This window comes from Vicugna pacos, chromosome 1, assembly GCF_048564905.1.
Source record: "Vicugna pacos chromosome 1, VicPac4, whole genome shotgun sequence".
NCBI classification, from domain to species: Eukaryota; Metazoa; Chordata; class Mammalia; order Artiodactyla; family Camelidae; genus Vicugna; species Vicugna pacos.
Genome location: NC_132987.1, coordinates 48,974,974 through 48,988,027, shown reverse-complemented (window position 1 = coordinate 48,988,027; position 13,054 = coordinate 48,974,974). Strand labels below are relative to the sequence as shown.

The 13,054-nt window shown below is 35.8% G+C and overlaps 1 protein-coding gene across 3 annotated transcripts in view; it reads left to right on the top strand.

Moving 5' to 3' along the window:
• Nucleotides 1–12,428, top strand: part of ZMAT3 (zinc finger matrin-type 3) — a 32,254-nt gene extending 19,826 nt beyond the window's left edge. Inside the window, exons 3-6 of one of the 3 annotated variants that reach the window (XM_006210609.4) lie at nucleotides 575–694; nucleotides 3,012–3,178; nucleotides 3,300–3,400; nucleotides 5,306–12,428. In XM_006210609.4, the coding sequence (XP_006210671.1) occupies nucleotides 575–694; nucleotides 3,012–3,178; nucleotides 3,300–3,400; nucleotides 5,306–5,517 (600 nt within the window). In that variant the 3' untranslated portion in view covers nucleotides 5,518–12,428. The remainder of the gene's footprint in view (nucleotides 1–574; nucleotides 695–3,011; nucleotides 3,179–3,299; nucleotides 3,401–5,305) is intronic. The other 2 variants (XM_006210610.4, XM_015244721.3) reach the window with 2 other exon arrangements.
• The last annotated feature ends 626 nt before the right edge of the window (nucleotides 12,429–13,054 follow it).

Below are 13,054 nucleotides of genomic sequence, written 5' to 3'. Positions count from 1 at the left end.
AAAAGAATAAAATAATGCCATTTGCAGCAATATAGATGGACCTGGAGATAGTCATTCTAAGTGAAGTAAGCCAGAAAGAGAAAGAAAAAGTACCATATGATATCACTTATATGTGGAATCTAAAAAAAAAAAAGAAAAAGACAAATGAACTTATTTACAAAACAGAAACAGACTCACAGACTTAGAAAACAAACTTATGGTTACCAGGCAGGAAGAGGGTGGGAAGGGATAAATTGGGAGTTCAAGATTTGCAGATACTTACTAATGTATATATATAAAACAGATAAGCAAGAAGTTTATACTGTATAGCACAGGGAACCATATTCATATCTTGTAGTAACTTATGGTGAAAAATAATATGAAAATGAATATATGTATGCTCCTATATGACTGAAGTATTGTGCTGTACACCAGAAATTGACACATTGTAAACTGACTATACTTCAATAAAAGTATATTTAAAAAAAAAAAAGAATAAAATGGTTTTTTCTTCTTTTTTTTTTTTTTAGTGAATACATTAACTTGATTTGACAAATTTTCCTCACAGTGATTACTCATTTCATTTTACTTCTAGGGTAAAAATCATGGTAAGAAACTCCGAAATTACTATGCAGCGAACAGCTGTCCTCCTCCTGCTAGAGTGAGTAACACAGTGGAACCTGTGGCGACTCCAGCTGTTCCAGTCCCTCCACAGGTGAGACCCATGTATTGGTGTGAGGGCTGTCCTATGCACAGATGGTTATGGGTGCAATTTGTCATCTTTGTGCCCATGAAGTTACAGTTGGGCAAAGACTCCTGAAAGGTCCTCATTGGTGCTTTTAACTCCATGAACTGTGGTGCTGGATTTCATGCATGCAGAAGTCCATGATCCCCACGATTTCTCATTGGCTTTGGTTATGATGCATGAAGTGATGAAACAAAATTATTTCCTGAGTCTTCTGTGCGTTTCTCAAAATTCTGGGTTCAGTGGCCTTGAATGTCTAGGTGAAGCCCTGAGTGAAAAGAGAGATTTTTAAACATTTGTATCTTTATTGCAATTAATCCCACTGACTTTATATTTTGCCTTCCAGCAAGATCAGGTTCTTGAGGCTGCCCTTTTCTTACCTCTATGCAGAGAGCCTGGATAAACTCTTTTTGGACTTTGGTATCATGACACACACGTGAAAGCCAAGTTCCTTTAATTCTTTAGGCAAGATATTTCTGTGCTTTAGTAGCCTCTGAAATATGGACTCTATTCTGTCTTTGAAGTATTATTTTTCTATAGAATAATATAAAGTTAATTAATAATGGTCACTTTAGTTGAGTACTTACTATGTCAGGTACTCTGCTAAGCACTTTTCATGCATTACTTCATTCAGGGCCAGGACTACAGCAAGGTGAGGGATGCACTTAACTTTGGCACAGAATTTAAGAGGCAGTCAAAACACTCAGTAATCAAGATAAATAATTTAATGTGATATTTTAAAAATTCAAAAGTAATCTGAAAAAGTCAATGGTGAACAAAATGTTAAAAACTTAAAGACAAAATAAGTATTACTGATTTTCCTTTTGCCTCAGGCTGCAGTCTGGCTTGGCATGGCTCTGTTGTGGATCCTGTCTTTATTTAAAATTTTGGTATTTTGTTCCTCATTGATTTTTTTTTGACTTGTAAAAATGTTTCTTAAAATATTTTAAACTTTGATTGCTGAGTTTTTTGATGCTCCCTTAAATTTTGTGCCCATGGCAAGTACCTCCCTTACCTCATTCTTGGCCCGGGTCCTAACTTCATTTCATGCTTGCAACAACCTGGCCTTATTTCTCAAAGTGTGATCCGTGGACCAGCACATTGGTCTCACCTGGGAGTTTATTAGAAACCCAGGTAAGCTAAGGAACTTCTCCACAGCATTACAAATTTTGTAAAGTGGTGGAGCAAGGATTTCTCTTGACCTTAGACCTCTACTCCTAAACATCAGGGTATAATTACTTCTCTGAGTGCCAGTTTTCCAGTACTTACAGTGTGGATAGCAACACCAACTCTTCCTCCATCCTCATTAATTTGTGGAGTAAATGAGATATGTTACAAACAGAAAAAGAGGACAGGAAAATAGCCAGAGAGATCTTCAGCCTGAGTGGTTGTCACAGTGCTGATTCCTAAAGGCTGCTCTAGAATTGAATGGCTGCTTCCTGTTGGGGACTGTTTTCAGCTGGCTACATCCTCCTGGGCAAATAGCCTTAGCCTTCTTTCCTAACATAGCCCTTTGTGACTTTTGAAGACAGTTATCCTATCCCCAGAAAATCTTCCCTTGCATGTTGAAACAGTGCTGTTTCCTTCAGCTGGTCCTGATATGGTATGCTTTCTAGATTCTTTGTTTAATATTTTATTCTTCTTTAGCCAAAATCTAATTTGTCACGTTTGTTAACCCAGCAATATTTATCGAGTGCATATTATTTTCCAAGCACTCTGATAGGTTTCACTTAACTTGTTTCCCAACCTGAATACAATTGTCTGGATCTTCTGGGTATTTCCCTCTAATTATATCATGTCTGTAGCTAATTTGTTGACTCTCTGAGGACAGGGGCCCAGTTTTAAATACATGCCTATGTATCACTTCTGCATTAGGTAGCAAGTCCCCTACTAACAGTAGGTATTCAGTAAATGCTTGTTGATGGATTCTGAGTGAACTTCGTTCTTTCTGGTAATGTGATTTTAGGCCTTACCTGTACTGCCCTAAATCTTCCATGCTGGGCTTTTTAACTTCTTTTCTAAAATTTCTTCGATGGAGATGGCAGTGAGGCATTCATCAGTTTGGTACACAGATGATTATAATGCAAAACCAGGATTAAGTGTCTCCCAGCCTTTTTTTCTTTTCTTTTCTTTCTGGAACGAATTATATCCTGTCCTTGTGAAGCTGAGTGCTTGTGGTCATGCTGTAACCTTAGGTTATTTTTCAGCTTGTAGAAGGAAGGAACTTTGAGGAGAAGAGAACAAACTCCACATTTTTAAGCCTTGTCTCCTGTGTCTTTGCTGTCAGATGGGCTCCTTTAAGCCAGGAGGCCGAGTGATCCTGGCCACAGAGAATGATTACTGTAAGCTCTGTGACGCCTCCTTCAGCTCTCCGGCGGTGGCTCAGGCTCACTACCAGGGGAAGAACCACGCCAAGAGGCTGCGGCTGGCCGAAGCTCAGAGCAACTCATTCTCGTAGGTATTGCCGCTTTCTCTGAGGCCAGAGTGTTCTGGGAGACCGACTGTCTTTAGAGAAAAAGGGTAGAAAGGCATCCTGGTTTAGAAGTCTCACTCTTTTAAAATTTCTTTTCTCCAGAGAGCCCTCAGACATCGGTCAGCGGCGGACCCGGAAGGAAGGGAATGAATACAAGATGATGTCTAATAGGAGAAATGTGTATGCAGTACAGAATAATTCAGGTACCCTGTGGATTTCCACATACCTTGGCTGCGTTCTGCAGATCGTCTCCTCTATTTTTATTTCCTTGAATGTTAATAGATAGCCCTGAGAATTTGGGGGTAGCTGTCATTCTGTTGCATTGGTCTAGTGGCTTTTCAAGCTGGTGTTTATTTCAGGCCTTGTTTGTTTGTTTGTTTATTTATTTCCTATTTAGTATATTATTTGTTTTGATTTTAAACCAGGTCTATGCTTTAAGGTCTCTGGTCATAGTACCTTTATGCTTCTGGTTATTTGCCAGCTGAGAAATTTAAACATTATTAAAATGGGCTATTTGGTTTAAAGTTGCACCATATTAAATCTCCATTTATTGGGAAAAATAAAAAGATTGTAGCAGTGAGTGTTTAACCAGGGTAGTGAGTCAGAATTACCTGGGGAGTTTTTATAAAATACGCATGGCTGAACCATGACTTAGAGATCTTCAGTTAGTTAATTTAGAGTGGGACTCTTACATATGTGTGTTTTGAAAATGCTTCCTCAGTGGTTCTTATATATAGCTTCAGTTCAGAATTGCTAGTTGGCAAGAGCTTTTTCCGATTAGCTTCCCTAGGGAGAGTAGGACTGCGTGGTCCCTCCCCTTCCCCCAGCCTCCCACGCATACCCATACGAGCAGAGGTCATTTGTGTGAACAGTAAAACAGACAGCAACCTCAGAAGACTAACTGGGAAGGCAGAGAAGCATAGAAAAAGGGGACATATAAAAAGCGTAATGCAACATGATTAATAAAAGACAAAACATATACCAGGTCACTGCAATAAATGTAAGCTTACTAAAGTCCCAGTTAAAAGAAAAAGACTGTAAGATTAAATAAAAAACTACTCAACTGAAATGAAGGAAACCTGTGTTAATATTAGATTAAAAAACTAGGACAGAAGGCAGTTTAGACTTATGTTCTCTGATCAGAGTACAATTAAATGAGATGTCAGTTATAAAAATCTGAATAAGCAAACAAAATTTTTATGTGTTTGGAAAATTTTAAACATATCTAAATAACTCATGGGCCACAGAAGAAATCATACTGGTAATTGAAAATTCTTAGAACCAAACAGTAATAAAAATATATCAAAATTTGTAGCATGCAGTTAAAGTAATATTTTGAGAAAAGCCTTAAATGTTTATTATTATACTAGAAAAGAAAAACAGAAAATTATTGAACTTAAGTCAGTTATGTAAAAAAAGAAAATAAAATTATCAATAATTCTACCAATATTTTTGTATATATCATTCCAGTTCTTTGTGTATATTACTTCTGTAAAATAGAGATTTGATCATATTTTATGATATTCTTATTTAACTTAATAGCATATTATAATCAAATATTATAATTAAAGAATTTTCTATAACATTGTTTTTAGTGACTGTATAGTTTTTCATTGCATTCATCACTTAATTTTTTGAGTCATATTTTTAGATCTTTCCTTTTCCCTCACCCCCTCCAAAAAAAGCTTTTATCAAATCTAATGAAATAAATATCCTTGCTGATAAATCTCTGTGCAAAAATTCTCAACATTTTCTTAGTATAATTCTTAGAAGTAGAATTTTTGGATTAAAGAATTAGCATAATCATACAACTCTTGATATGCTTGGAAATTATTTTTTAAATTATATTCACTTTTTAGAGACATTGCCATTTAGAGTTTGGTTTGGCCCTACAGTAACGTTTCTGACAATGGTTGGAGGAATCATTTTAGTTTTTAAGATTGCATCTGAATAAACTTGTAATTTCAAAAGCCCATTAACGTTACATTCTTTTAAAGCTAGGAATCTATACTTTCAGCTTAGAGTTACAAATTATAGTGATAATTGGTCAGCCTCCATTCACTTGGTGAACATTTTGAGGTGAATACATTATTTTTGTCTTTTTTTAGCAGGTCCTTACTTCAATCCCCGCTCTCGGCAGAGAATTCCACGTGATCTTGCCATGTGCGTTACTCCAAGTGGTCAGTTTTACTGCTCCATGTGTAACGTTGGGGCTGGTGAAGAAGTGGAGTTCCGGCAGCATTTGGAGAGCAAGCAACATAAAAGCAAGGTGTCTGAACAGCGGTACAGGAATGAGATGGAGAATCTGGGCTACGTATAATGATTGTCATATTCAAGTAGAGAGCTTGTCCTGCCTGTGGTTTGCCTTCTGTCAACATGCCCTGCTTTGTGATTCTTTTGATATGAGTACATTTCTCTGCTTAATGTTAATACATGTAACCTTGCAGTGGTACCATGAGGGGTCAAAACTGGAGAATGAAGAGAACGTACTTAAGTCATGATGTTTTTTCAGGTCAGTTGTGTTGAGCTGCTTAGAGCCTGTGACCTACCTACCCCATGAGAAATAACTTATCTTGACCAAGTTCTGGTCAACTGTAGCCTGACCACTTAGAGCTTTAGAGCTTTAACTATTTAAAAACTTTGTCTTTTTTTTTTCAACTTTAGTGTAATGTACTGTTAAATAAATAATTGTAATGAGTTCTTACTTCAGATCACAGTGAAAACAGGTAAGCAGAATTTTCAGTTTTCCAAGGCTTCTTTGGAATGCACCTCAACTCGATGTATTTTCCATAGAATTCACTGTATAAACTGCAATAGAGTCCTTCTCAGGATAGTTTTTATCATGTCCCCCCTTTACTGACATGCGGGTTTTCTTGGATTCAGACATTCCTAATGTGCTTGTGTACTTCCAAAGAGCGAAACTTCATTTCCAGCTTTCAGTTTCACACATTTTAATTCACCTTCTTTCATCCTCTTTTTCTCTCCCCTAGTTGAATTAGCGTATCTAATAAGTTCATTTTCATGGCCCAGCTATGTTGTAGGTTTTCCAAGCCCCACATTTGAATATCCAGTGAGTATGTTTTTTTTCCATCTGGTTTTAGGAAATGAAATATGTGTTTGATTTTTCACTTGAGTTATTTCATGATAATAACATGTACTTATATGATGACCTCAACCGTAAGTTCTGATCTCTTAATATTTGTCTTGGTAAACTTTTTAAGATAAACTGATCCTTACATTTTACTTACATTCTTTTTTGTCTTGCTAGTTTGTTGACTGTCCTGAAAAATACCACGACCTTACTGTTTCCCAGATGCAGAGGAATTTTTTTTAAGTTAATCAAATTTCAGTATCATCATTTCTAGTAGAAAAATACATGAACTTTGGCTTTATCCTTTATGATTCAGCTTCCTTGAAGATAATGAAAATATATTATAGATTACTTTCATATCTAATAATTATAACAGTATTATTATTTTTGTTCTTTTTTTTAAAAATAGCTCTAGTGTTATACTTAGATTACTAATAGAGGACTCTCTGAACTTTCATTAACCGTATTTGCCTATTTACTGTATTGACGTGGGTAAGACCGTAAGTTCATCTCTACTTTTTTGAAAGGTCACGTTCACCAGGAACTTTATATTGAGCAGTATCTTTGCACTATGGTAAATTCACTTTTTATTGCTATATTACTAATTAAAAATAAAACTCCTAATCTTCCTTGAGAATTCTATAGGCAAAGAGTTGGGGAGAAGGAAAATTATAATCATCATTCCTTTCCTTTAGAACTTCTGAACAATTTTTGAACAATCTAGACCGATATTTAAAACTCAGTTTTGCAATTAACCTCTGGTACACTAACAAGTTACTCTTCCATTGAAATGGTGGTTTTCTGAAAAGCAGAATTGTTTAGTAATTTTATTTTCTCCCAGAAACAAAAGAATGAAATAATGTTCTGTTGAGTTCTCGCTACATCTGTGACTCTTAGTATGATAACCCTTTTTCCAGTAATCTGTGAAGTATAATTGATCATTTTAGGGCAATTTAGAGCTTATCTTATTGGTCAGTAGTTTACTCATTTTGCTGCTAAGTATACTTTTTTGGTAGATTTTAATATTACAGTGCTGGCCACATGGCTCTATGATTATTTAAAAACCTCACTTTCCCTCCTCTCTTTGTATGTATATGTATGTGTGTATTTATATACATATACACACACACATATATAACTGTGTATATATAATTTTGTGTGATACCATAGAGAAAATTTCATCAAATCTTTATTTCAGATAATAGTAAAAGATTGTGGATAAGAACTTACATTTTGTGAAAGTGGCATTCATCCACTTTCAGTTTTTCCTTTGCAAATAAAATTAGAGGAAAGATTTGCCCTACTCTCCCCACTTAACAATTTCATATATATATATACACACACACACACACACACAAAGCAGTGGACTTAAGGCCTTGAAGGTTATCCTGGCCTTGCGTATTCAGGTTTCTAGTCTCTCAGTGCCCTTAATGGATGTTATGAATGCATAAACGCATTTTCTTTTAAAGAAGAAAGTTAGATTTATAGCGTTATTTCTTACTTGTTATATTTCTTTGCACTAAAAAAGAGCTATGTGTTTGTTTTATATGACACTTTAAATACCATATTGCCTACAATAGCTCAGTTTGCTCCTTAATTTCTAGGAAGTTGATAACTTCCAGGATCATTTATAGAGATTATATACACATCCCCCCCCCCCCGAAAAATCACAGATCTCTGTGATAATGGGTTGTGTTTTGGGCTTGTTACCTTGCAATAGTCTCCTGTGTTCCTTAAGTGAAACAAACGGTGACAGAGATGTCAGAAAGGAAACGCCTAAATAAATCCATCTCTGCATGGTACAGTTTCTCATACTCATGCATTCCTCAAAGACAGTGTTTTTCCCTGTCAAAGAAGGCTGTGGTTACTACTGCAGTCAGTGATATGTGATCTCCATTGATTTCATTTTGTGAAATTGAGTCCTGTTCTGTAATGTGCTTTAAAATTTGCAGCCTGTGCTCCCCAGGAATGATACTAGTATCTTTTTTATGTTGTGTACAAGGATGGACAAGAGGCCTAATCAATGGAAAACCTTTAGCCAAATAAGTCAAATAGATTCCAGTACTCATCTGCAAGAACGCATAGCATCAAAGTCTCTTTTCCCTGTGACTATCTGTGTGTAAGTTGTCATTTCAAAACTCAATGTTAGAAGATAACAATTAGAAACTCTTCTAAGATATTGAGGGCAAGAAATTGTAACGGAAAAAATTCAGTGTTCCAATTAAAAGATTGGATTGCTTATGCCTTCAAAGTGTTTTTTTTTTTTAAAGTTCAGCTGCACAACTGAGTGTGCCATGTAATCCTTTAGACTTTACGTTGAACAGAAAATACTTTATTGGTCTCATCTTTGTATATCATATATTACAACTTGTAAATATGTGCATGTTGTTTAGGACATTTGTCTGCTTGTCTCTTATTGCACTGAATTCTGCAAGGTGAATAATTGTTTTATACCATTCATTTTGAAAAAGTTCCTCCTCCAACTCTTCCTCTCTATTTCCCCGTTTCATTAGTTGGTGAATCTAGAAAACCGTTTAGAGTTTTTGAAACCCTGAGACTGGATGAAGAATCATGGCAATCTGAGACCATCCTTATGTCCCTCTGACTTAAACAGCTAAAAGGAAAGCATGACATTGTCCACCTTACTTTACAAAGCTCTTCTGCAAAACTGTGTGCTTGCTTATGGCTACCTATCTGTACTTTGAACAAAGATAAATGGATATGTGTGTCTATACCTGATTAAATCTTCCTCCGCAGATAGATTCTAAGAATTAGTGGTGGGATTAATGATTGCTTCACTCCTGAATTGGCTGGGACTGTGAGCAATGACGGTTTGAGGACTGTCCAGTGACCCATATAAAATGAGTCTCGCTTATCCAGGGGAGACATGTAACTGTTCTGCATAGTATCCTCTACACACAGGCTTAGGAGTGATGGATTTGGAACCTAATGTGTTTAGTTTCCTCAGTGTCAGAACATAGGCTGGAAGTACTTTATAAAAAATTTGGTGGCACATATACTAAACAGAGGTGTTTTAGAAATAGAGAAATGTTTTGTTAGTATAGGTAAAAATTTAGTGTGGGCCTCTGAATAGTTATTTTGAAAATATTCCACCCTACCAAATTTTTTTTTTTTTTAACCAGCCAAGTCACCATTCAGGAGTTTCATACATAGTAAAGAGTGCTTAAGAATGCTTTGTTTTTGCTTTAGGGCTTTTTTTGGCAGTGAACTCCATTGTGAGCTATTACTATCAATCTAACTGAATGGACAAATAGCTGTATAAATAGCTTCTCATACGACATTTTTACTGATAACTGATTGTGTCTGCCCATTATGAATGGGAGGATCATTTATCAACTCCCTTTCTGGGTGGCTACCAAAAAAAACACTGGCTTATGGTCCCATGTGACCCTGTCTCCGTTAAGCCCAGAATATGAGTGCCTTTAGCAAGTTTTAGCATTTCACAGAGAGATGATAGAGTTATTGCCATTAATCACAATTCATAAAATAGGAGCTTGGGATAGCAAAGGTTTGTGTGAATTCTATGTTCTACATCTTTTTTGTTTCTTCATGCAATCTCAATTTGATATTGAGTAAAACTCTTAATACTTAGTAACTGTGCTAGTTCATCTCTATATTAAAAAAAGGCATCTTCACAAATCAGGTTCAAGATATTTTAAAGCAAAATAGTCCCACTTAAATTAATTTAAAATTCTAAATTGCCTGAGTACTTTGAATTTTTAAAACACACTGCTAAATTAATTTTATTGTAGAAATACTAACATTTTCCTCAACATTTTATTATGAAAAATTTAAAACATCCATTAGAGTTGAAAAATTTTACAGTATACCCACCGCTAGATTTTACCGTCAACATTTTATTGTACTTGCATTCCTGCATTTCTGTCTGAACCTATATTCACCCATCAAACAATGGAGTGTTTAAAAATACACATTTTAATGTAAATTTCAGATGTTATTTTTCCCTTAAACAGTTCAGCATAGGTGTTATTAACTAGAGTTTAACATTTGTTTGAATATTAAAATCTTTTAAAAAGCAGTGTGTGAAGTTGATAACCTGAGCCAATTAACATAGGTCTTTGTCTCTTGGGGACTCTGGCCTTCCAGTTTCTGTTTTTGTATGTGCTTCGAGTGAGGGGAGACTCCTTTTCAAACTGAAGTTTTCTAGTGTTGGTCATTTTAAATGCTTCATTGTCATACATTTTAAAGCTTCACGATAAGAATTTTTTCTTAACCCCTCCTCTTATGATGTATTTTTGCTGAACTATGCAGCTTCTTTAAAAAAAAAAAACTGTAAATGACCAGTTAGGGTTTATTAAATCAGCTTATACCTCATTTCAATCTACGGCTGCTTTTTCCTTGGTGTCCTTTCTGCTTTTACTGCTTTCACCTGTTCTACCGGGAAGTAGAGAGGCGTGAAGAGTCAACCCCACAGATGATTAGCTGTATTAAACAACTCTAGAACTGATTAAGTAGTTGAGAAAGTTGAAACCATTAATTTATCCAAAGCCTTTGAATTCCCTCAGAATTCTAACTGCCCATGCCCTCTCTCCAGCCATAATTAGCAGGATTAAAAATGATTGTACTGTACACTGAGTTGTTGAAATTGTGAGCCTTAGTAACCATCATTAGCTTTACTCTAGTCCTGTTTAGGAAAAAAAAATTGACATATACCTTTATTTTTATGCCTTTTTTTTGTGTATGTGGACAAAATGTGAAGAATTTAAGTGACTTGTTGGGAAGATTCAGTGGGTAAGTCAGAACTGAAACTTCAGTATTCCTGATTCATATTCTTGTGCTTGTTTAATAAGATTCATGGCTTTCAAAATAACTGAACACTTCCTTTGGGACCCTTAAAGTGACAATGTGTATTTTTACTAATTAGACTTTTTTTTTCGACATTTCACAATTCTTTGAACTTTGAAATTTTTGCATGAATTTTCCTCATTGAATCAATGCAGCTGCTAAAAATCTCACTTTGCTTTTGAATCCTAACTAATCATACAGGTTTTATCAGATTTCCTTTTGCATTTAAATAACTCTCATGATTCACTCATAATTTTCTATGTAAGTGCTTAAGTGACCCCCTCACTAGTGAAAAGAAATGTTCTATATCACTGATTATACATATATTCTCTACGTGATATATTTTTTTAAGGAAAAGTAACCCCATGTGTCCAGATGAACGATATTACCTAGGGCAAAGCACACACGAAGTGGTTTATTTCTACTCTGAAAATCTGGCATTTACGGGAACAAAACTCTTTTAGAGTGGCTGGTCATTGTTCTGCCTTCTTTTGGTACTTGAGCACCTTTCTGTGGTTTTGTAAATTAGTCTGTCATTTTGTAAGAATTTCATGTTGATTCTGTGTTCCTTGGTGTTCACCTTGTGGTATCCTCAGCTGATCATCATAATTTCATTTGGGTATGGTTGTGTGTCTGCTTTGAAATGCCTTACTAGAGCATGTCAGACTCTGCTCTCAAGCATTCCATGTATCTGCTAGGACAGCAAGTTGCCTCTCTTGGATGTATGCTCTAGATCCAGAAGCAAAACTGATTTTGCTTTCACTGTTAAGGTTGCATTTTAGTGCAGATACTGTTTTAAATTAGAGAATAAAATCATGGAAAATCAAGGGGGGACTTTAGAACCCTTCATCTAATGGCATGGCAAACTTTTAAAACTGCTTTTGCTATTTCACTAGAACAATGCCTCTGGTAGAGGGTAGAGCTAAAAAATGCCAGCCCAAACTGTATGAAATTGGGACTGTTTCCCACAGTTTTCTCTAAATGTCATACAGGGGTTTAACATCTGTGTGTATGTTTCCCAGTGACTACTGGGGAAATCTGTGCTCTGAGGCTTCATAAATGACAAATGTGTCATGAGATTAAAACCAATCAACTGTGAATTGTGAAATTGAAATTGCTCTTTTGGTTTTATTTTATTCAGCATATTGAATAGAGGAATCTGAAAGTTTTTCAAAATTTACACTGCTTATGTTGATGGCTCATTTTGGCTGCGTATCCTTACTTATGTACTGATTTCTGATAAAGGCTTGACGTTATTATGACAGTCATTTTGTGTTCAATTTAATAAAAAGTTTCTGAGTCTTGTCTGCAAATTGTTTGGTTATGAGTGGGAGATCAAGGGAAGCAGGTACTCAGCACCGAGGTGCTGAGGTGTTATTTTTGATGCGGATGGTTGATGGCAGTGGATTCACCATTCGTCAGTCTGCACATACGTGTTCTGCCACCTGCTTCTTGAACTCACGCAGAGTGTTGTCAGCTCTTGGGCTTGCGGTAGAATTGACCCAGCTGCCCACACTACCCCTTCCCCGCGTCGCTGAAAGTTAGCCTGGGACTAGAACAAGTTCTTAATTTTATTGGTGTGTTTTAAAGTTTATCTTCCCTTCAAATTCTGAGCAAAGCTAGGCTTAGCGCGACCATAACTGCTGCTTCTGGAAATAAAGACATATAAAAAGGCATATATGCCCACCAATCCTTTGGGTGTTTCACATGTAAAATACTCTTACAAATATATCTGCTTATATAAACAATATATTGAGGTATGGTCTTTCAAGCATTCTGGTTAGCTGTATGCAATGTGCTTTAGAATTCAAATGCTCATTTGAAAAAGAAGATTATAGGGCTGGAAGGTGCTGTTATGGTTTGTTTAATCAGGATGCAAGACACATACACTTACTGTCGTGGGAAAAATTCTTGTGTCTGCACAGAAAAATGTTTCTGA